Consider the following 8589-nt stretch of genomic DNA (forward strand, 5'->3'; position numbering starts at 1 on the left):
GTATAATTTCTTTTCTTAGTGACTTTTTGCTTTCTTCATGATGTTCTTGATTTCATCCCACAACTCTTCTGGTCTTTGGTCTTCAGTATTTAATGTATCATATCTGGTCTTCAGATGATCTCTAAATTCAGGTGGGATATAGTCAAGGTCATATTTTGGTTCACGTGGACTTACTTTCATTTTCTTCAGCTTCAGTTTGAATTTGCATATGAGTAATTGATCGTCTGTTCCACAGTCTTCCCCTGGCCTTGTTTTCACTGATGATATGGAGCTTTTCCATCATCTCTTTCTGCAAATGTAGACAATTTGCTTTCTATATATTCCATCTGGTGAGGTCCATGTGCATAATCGTCTCTTATGCTGTCTAAAAAAGGTATTGGAAATGTACAAATCATTGATTTTGCAGAATTCTATCATGTGATCTCCAGCATCATTTCTATCACCAAGGCCATATTTTCCCACTACTGATCCGTCCTCTTTGCTCCCAACCTTTGCATTCCAATCACCAGTAATGATCAATACATCTTGATTGCATGTTTGATTAATTTCAGATCGAAGAAGTTGGTAGAATTCTTCTATTTCTTCTTTATTGGCTTTAGTGGTTGGTGCGTAAATTTGAATAATAGTGGTATTAACTGGGCTTTCCTGTAGGCACATGGATATTATCCTATCACATACAGCGTTTTGCCTCATAACTGATCTGAATATGTTCTTTTTGACAATGAATGCAACACCATTCCTCTTCAATTTTTCATTTCCAGCATAGTATACCATGTGGTCATAGATTAAAAATGGCCAATACCAGTCCATTACGGCTCATTAATGCCTAAGATATTGATGCTTATAAGTTCCATTTTATTGTTGACAACTTCCAATTTTCCCATGTTCATATTTCGTACATTCCATGTTCCTATTTTCCATAGTTGTTTACAGCGGTTTCTCTTCATTTTGAGTTGTGCCTCATAAGCAAATGAAGGTCACGCAGGCTTTTCTCCCACGGGCTTTACTCCATTCGTCTCATCACGGTCAACTCTACTCTGAGGAGGCAGCTCTTCCTCAGTGACATTTTGAGTGCCTTCCAACCTGAGGGGCTCATTTTCTGGCAGTATATCTGACAGTGTTTCTCTGCTAGTCGTAAGGTTTTCAGTGACTAAATATTCAGAATTGGTTCATCACTCCTTCTTCCTAGTCTGTTTTCGTCTGTGTATCTTTACGGGAGCTAAAGTCTCATCTTTCTCCTGTGGAGTGACTAGTAGATATGAACTAGTGATCTTGCAGTTAGCAGCCCAGTTTGTAATTCACTATGCTACCAGGGCTCTTTGTTCACCTTTTAGGCATGTCTATTGTGTGAATTAAAGTTGAACCGGGAATGAGTTCATTTTGAAGCTTGAAGAGTGGTTAAGCGTCATAGTCTCAGGGCTTCCGCCGGTCTCCTCACTCTTCTCTCTCCTCCCTCTTTCCCTATTTTGCTCACTCATCACCACACATATATTTATATGTCACGGTTATGTCATTAGTGCCATTGAGTTGTTCTGACTCATAGCCATCCTGTATCAGGTTTCTGAGGAGTGGCTGGTGAGTTTGAATTGCTACCTTGTGGTACAAACAACTTTGCAGTCTAGTGCTTATCCTACAGCGCCCACTAGGACTCATATTTTATATGGATATCATTTATGATTCTGCAGGATGAGCACTGGACTTTGGACCACAAGGTCAGCAGTTACAGCCCAACAGCCACTCCACCATAGAAAGATGAGGTTTTTTGCTCCCATACAGATTTACAGCATTGGAAACTCTGTTCACGGTTGCTATGAGTTGGAACTGACTTGATGTCCCTTAACAACAACAACTGTATCAGAGACTATTGTGATTCATATTATGCTAAATATTTTATTTATTTAATCTTATTTTTTATCATGAGACAAATGAGGCGTGGATACCATCATTTTCCCAATAAGGAAATGGATACATTTGGTGCTGCAGGTTAATGCGCTGGACTGCAAAGTTGGTTTGAACCATAAAGTCGGCTGTTCAGGCTCACCAGCCACTCCTCAAAACCCTATACAGGGTTGCTATGGGTCAGAACTGACTTGATAACAAGTAGCAACAACAACTGTCTATGATAGAATTGGAAATTAAACCTATAAATCTCAAAAGAGTTTACTTACCTACAGTAACTCACAGAAATATTTTGGTATAACACCGATAGAGGTGATATAAGGCAAAGCCGCCATTTTTATGACTGTTCTTATGTTTACTCATTTTTACAGGAAATTTCAAGATGAATTATACTGAGTCCAGTCTGTTGGCAGATTCAACTGCAGTAGCTTTTACACCTGAGTTACAAAGTATCATACCTGTGCCTTCCAATGAAACCACATGTGAAAACTGGAGAGAGATACATCATCTTGTTTTTCATATAGCAAATATTTGTTTTGCAGTTGGGTTGGCTATTCCAACTGCTCTTCACCTTCATATGATACTTCTTAGGGGAATGTTAACTCTAGGTAAGTTAACTTAACTCAGATTTTACCTCACTTGTTGATAACTGGCATTTTGGTGGGCTTTGCATTCAGGGTTTTACAGTATTCTTTGTCAGCCCTATAACATACAAAAGCCATGATGTCTCAGGATCAAATTAGCAGTATATTAAGTAATATAGAATATAAGCCTTCACATGCCTATCTCTCTCTTTGTATATATTTATATTTATCTCCTTTACTTAGTTATTCAGTGTTGTTATATCAGAAGTACCATAAGTAGATGGCTTTAACAAAATGAAACTTACTCTATCCTGATAAGCACTGGGCTGCCAACCATAAGGTTGGTAGTTTGAAATAATGGCTCTGTGGGAGAAGATAAGGCTTTCTGCTCCTGCAAAGATTTACAGCCTCGGAAATTCTACACAGGGTAACTATGAGTCAGAACCGACTCGATGACTCTTAGCAAGAAGTTCTGATTCAGAGGTTCTCATCTCCTTTCAGCCTCTGTAGGCATGTGTCCCTTGGAGATCTCTGTGCATCTTGGTGTCAATCTTCCCCTGGATCTAGGAGCTTCACAACTATACAGTGCACACACCCTGGGTCCAAATGACATGCTCTGCTTCCAGCTCTACTTTTTGGTGATGCTGATGTCCCTCTCTCTGCTTGCTTCTCTCTCTTTCTGCCTTTTTGTAAGATAAAAGGGGATACAGGCCATACCCAAGGGAAACTGCCCTTCCATCAGATCTGGACTGTGACCTGTTGCGTCCTGTCCTAATTCCCCTGACCACTTATTGGTTAATCACATTATGGGCATGATTGCATCATTCCATAACTGCTGAACCTCTGAGAATCATGACCTATCCAGGTTAACACATATTTTGGGAGTATACAATTTAATCCTAACATTCATTGTCCACCCTAAAACTCATGTCTGCTCGGTGCAAAACACTTTCATCCCATCACATCGTCCCAAAAGTCATAAATCAACTCCAAATCCAAATTCCATCCTGGTGGTAAAAATTCCTCTTCACTGTGAATCTAGAATGTAAATGATCCGCTTCCAAAGTACAGTGGTGGGATAAGAACAAGGTGTAGACATTTAGAAATTGGAGGGAAAGAAGGAATAATGGACACCAAGCAAGTCAAGAGCCCAGCTCTCAAGGCTGGACAATAATCCTTTGTTTTCTGAGACCATTGGGCAGTGACCCTACCCTCCCAACTCTGGATGGTGGCCATGTTCTGTATGGAAGCTCTTTAATAGTGGTCTTCTGTTCCACCTTCCAGACCCACAGGGAAAGCAACTCTGCTCCCTCAGCTTTTGGCAGCCCATTCTCCCTAGTCCAGTTAAGTGCAGACCCTACTCCCTTGGCCCTTGCAGGCCCTATTCTTCTACCCCTTGTGCATGGTAGCCCCACTGCCTCAGCTTCGGGCTGCAGATCCAGCCCCATCTCCCTGGGACTCATGAATGGTAGCACAGCATTCTGAAATCAAGTTGGCAAAGATCTGACTCTTTAAAACCTAGGAGGCTGTGTCCCCACCCTTAGAAGCCCCAGAAGCCATAGTCCCACACTTTGAGACCCTAGAGGCCATGGTGCTAACCTTTGAGAAACCAGAGGTTGTGGCTCCTTCCTTTGATACTGAGGCATCTCTGCTCCCCGTTCTCCTTATCTCTTCAAATTCTATTTCCTGATTGCTTGGTCTCTCGAAGAGACCTGCTTGTGCTATAAGCCTTGACCTGAGGGCACTCATCTCTCACTCTGTGGTCTGACAAGCCTAACTCCCCCAACAAATGCCCAGAGGCATCTCACTCCTCCAGGAAGCCTCCTGCCTGAAAGCACTCAGCTCTCTCCCTCTGTGGGTTGGCTTCTACATCGTCTCACACAAGTCTTCTGGTTCACCTTCTGCTCTGTCTCCATTATTACAGTTCTTCACTTCCTCCTGAGCCCTCATGGAGTTGCCCTTCATGTCCTTCATTTCATCATCCATCTCTTCAAGGGAATTTTGGCTTTTAATATTAGGCACTGTCTTGGTGTGGCACGGAGGGTTAATGTGCTGCACTGCAAGGTCGGTTTGAACTACAAGATGGAAAGTTCAAGCTCATCAGCTGCTCCTCAGAACCCCTAGACAGGGTCACTATGGGTCGGAACCTACTCGACGACACTTAACAACAACAGCACTCATAACCCAGTTCTAAAACCACTTCCACATTTTAGGTATTTGTCAGAATAGCAGCCTGCTCTTCCAGCACCAAATTCTGCCTTAGTTATTGTAGTGTTGATATAACAGAGCAGCTCAGCTTAATGGCTTAAACCAGTTTATTTTTTCACCGTATAGGAAGGAGTCTGGAGGTCTGACTTCAGAGTGCCAGATCTAAGGGAATGCGCTCTCTCTCTTTGTTGACTCTTTTCATCTATTTTCCTCCAAGTCTAGGAGTTTCTCAGCAGAGGAACTTCAGGGCCAAAGGAAGGACTCCACTCCTGGGTCTGCTTTCTTAGCGGTAGGAGGCCCCTCTCTGATCTACACTTACTTGTTTAATCTCTTTTAAATCTCAAAAGAGATACACTCAAGATACTACCTAATCCTGTAGATTGCACCCTGCCTCATTAACATAACTTCCTTTATTCCTGTTTGATCTACATCATGGAGGTTAGGATTTACAACACATGGAATAATTATATCAGATTACAAAATAGAGGATAACTGCATAATCCTGGAATCCTGACCTAGCCATGATATTTTGGAGGGACACAATTCCGCCCATTGATGTATGTTTTCATCTTTTGATTGTATTTACCAAATATTAGAAAATCTATTCATTTGTAATAGTATTTTTAGCTAAATTATGTGATTTGAATCAGGTTCTACTACTTGGTAATTGTGTGACTTGGACAAGTGATGTAACCTTTTTACACCTCAATAAAAATAATATTGCCAAGGTTGCTGTAAAAATTGTGTGTGTTTGAGAGAGAGGGGGGCGGGGAAGGGGCACTAAAAAAAGTTCATGGGAAAATTCCACTGTCTTTTATTTTCATTTGTCAGTGAACTTTTGAAGCCCCATTCTGTATGTTGTTGTTATGTACCATCCAGTCGGTTCTGACTCATAGTGACCTTGTACAGGGTTTCCGAGGAGCAGCTGGTAGATTTGAATTGCCAACCTTATGGCTCCCAGTCCAGTGCTGGTCCTATAGCGCCACATAGATATGCGTGTATATATGACTTAGAATAGTGTTTGGCATTTACTGAATGTTATAAGTTGTTGTTGTTAATTACTGTCAAATCGCTTCTGACTCATAGCAACCATGTATAGGGTTTCCAAGGAGCAGCTGGTGGGTTTGAACCACCAGCCTTTCAGTTAGCAGTCCACTGTTTTTCCTAAAGTGCCATACATATAGTCTTTATTATTATTTGAAAGGATTCCTAGTGGTGCTATAGATACAAGCACTGAGCTCTTAACGACAAGGTCTGCAGTTCAAATCCAGCAGGTACTCCAAGGGAGAAAGGTGAGATTTTCTGCTCCTGCAAACATTTACAGCCTCAGAAACCCTATTCAAGGTCACGATGAGTCAGAATTGACTTGATAACAGTGGTTTGGGATTATGATTTGAAAAGGCACTTACTTTTTTGTGGCCAGTAAAACAAAATTGGAGTCCTAGTATGGTGCTGTGAGATAAAGCACTAGACTACAAGGTCGGTTTGAACCACAAGGTTGGTAGTTCAAACTCACCAGCTGCTGCTTGGAAACCCTATACAGGGTTGCTGTGAGTTGGAACTGACTCAATGGCACTTAACAACAGCCTTGTTTAATTGGACCCAAAAACTATTACCTAGATATAATAATCCAAGCCAAAATAATTTTTGTCCTGAGTAAACTTATTAAACTAATTAATGCTATTATTCTAGCCAGTGGTTCTTGGCAAATTACTCTCTGTGATTATTTCCCTGATTATCCATTTATTCAGGTACATTTTTGAGCACCTTTAATGTGTCAGACAAAGATTTAAGAAGGTGGTATCTGCTCTTGAGAGTGACTTTCTTAGAGGCCAGGGGAGAAGCAGGTGGCAGTCATAGAATGACAAGTTGGATGCTGTGAAGCAGGTGTGCACCCAGTGAGGGGGAAACAGGTGTGAGGCTCAGTAGGCAGGTAGAACAAGGTCCGGTTGAGGAGAGGATATTGTGGCTGGCTTTTAGCAGATGGGTGGGATTGTTTCAATTGTGAATGTGTGCAGTACTCTGGGCACAGGGCACAGAAGAGAAGAAAAATTCAACATGTTAGGGGAATGAAGAATAGCTCATTATGCTTGAAATGTATGAGAAGTGGGAAGAAATATTCATGGAAGAGGAGGCTGGAAGGGAGCTAGAAAGCAGCTTGTGGGATTTGTGTGGTATGCTGAGGAATGTAGACTTTTCCTCTGGAATTTTTAAGTAAAGAAATGACATGATCTGATTAATGCTCTAGACAGCTACAATGTTGGGAGAGTTTGGAGAAGGATTGGATTGGAGAGATGAGATCTGCAGTGGTTGTGATGTGAGGTTAGAGAGAGGATAGCCAGTTTAAGAGACAACTTCATTGGTCCAAGCCAGAAATGCCAAGGAAGATAACTTTTGCAGTAAGGGAATGAAGGATGGATTTAAGAGTTGTTCAGACTTAGAACAGTAGGATTCAAAGGCTGTTTGGCTGTAGGGTGTTGGCGAGGGGGGTATAGGAGTGGGTGCTGACTGGAGGACAGAATATAACGACGTTACCTCTAAGAAAGGCAGGGATTGCAGAGGGGGAAGCAGAGTGGTGAATGAAAACAACGCACTGTCTCAAAATGCAAAACCAAATGATGTATTTTAAAACAGGAGTTTGAAATTTGAATGAACCAAGGAGATCATTTAGTCCATTCTACAAATGAGGAAACTGAGACCCAGAAAAGTAAAACCTGGGGGGCGGGGGGGAAATGACAGAACTAAAACTAGAATTCAGGTCCTAGTTGCCCAGTCGGTCCTTAAGTTATATTGCCCTGTCTGTTTTAAGTAATAATATTTAAACTTCATAAATATTTGCTATGAAGTATTGTTTTAAAGAACATTTCAATTTTTACATTTTAGGCTATTATTCAGATACCCCAAATCATTCTGAGGAAATAAAAACTTGCAAATGAAAAAGTGTTTAACATTCACTTAGTGTATGTGCACATTTGTATATCATTGCTATATTTGTATCATATGGACAGTTTTATTGTAAATTAGAAATGTATATTAACTCTTCCACCATAAACTTCATCAAAAGAAACTTGAGATATTTGTCTAAAATAATCAATAAGAAAAAGCAAAATGATTCCCATTGATAATCACTAAGTGAAAAATAAAGATGGCTAAAACATTTTTGTAAAATATTCCGCTTCACCAATAATCATGGAAATGCAAAATATGTAACTTCTAACTATGAAATATGAGTTTTCAGATTTTATAATCGTTGTTGTAGTTATGTGCCATGGAGTCGGTTCCAACTCACAGTGACCCTGTATGGGGTTTCTGAGGCTGTAAATCTTTACAGGAGCAGAAAGCCTCATCTTTCTCCTGTGGAACATCTGGTAGTTTCGAACTGCTGACGTGAGATTAGCATCCCAATTCATAACCACTATGCTAGCAGAGCTCCTTAGATTTTATAATAGTGACAATGCTGGCATTCTCTTAGTAGGATTTCAAATTTGAACAAACTTAATAAAAGCTTAACATTTATTCACTTTGATTTCAGGGAATCAGTCCTCAGTAAGCAATTAGAAATACCCATAAATTTTTAGGTTTAAGGATGTTGTTGCTACATGTATTACTAAAAATGATATCCCCAAACTCTCATCCAACAATAGGAGGATGGTTAAATAAAATTGAGTTTATTCAACTGCAGTCATTAAAAACTATTTACAAAGAATCTTGATGGAATAAGAAAATCACTGTAATAAGTTAAAAAAGATTTTAACATTGTTTGTGCAGTAAGTTTACTATCAGGTAAAAATGCATAAATACTCTAAGAAAAGTACTAAATGGAAATGGTGCTTGTCTGTGCAGTAGAATCACGGATTTCTCACATTTTTGTTAATATTTTTATGCATTTAATGTAGAA

The 8589-nt window shown here is 40.2% G+C and overlaps 1 protein-coding gene across 2 annotated transcripts in view; it reads left to right on the forward strand.

Annotated features, from left to right (window-relative positions):
* Positions 1-8589, forward strand: part of BVES (blood vessel epicardial substance) — a 79377-nt gene that overhangs the window by 11636 nt on the left and 59152 nt on the right. The window contains exon 2 of one of the 2 annotated variants that reach the window (XM_006839968.1): positions 2271-2507. In XM_006839968.1, the coding sequence (XP_006840031.1) occupies positions 2282-2507 (226 nt within the window). In that variant the 5' untranslated portion in view covers positions 2271-2281. Of the gene's footprint in view, positions 1-2270; positions 2508-8589 lie in introns of those variants that run through there. The other variant, XM_006839969.1, reaches the window with a different exon arrangement.

Source organism: Chrysochloris asiatica, unplaced genomic scaffold (genome assembly GCF_000296735.1).
Source record: "Chrysochloris asiatica unplaced genomic scaffold, ChrAsi1.0 scaffold00027, whole genome shotgun sequence".
Classification (NCBI taxonomy): Eukaryota; Metazoa; Chordata; class Mammalia; order Afrosoricida; family Chrysochloridae; genus Chrysochloris; species Chrysochloris asiatica.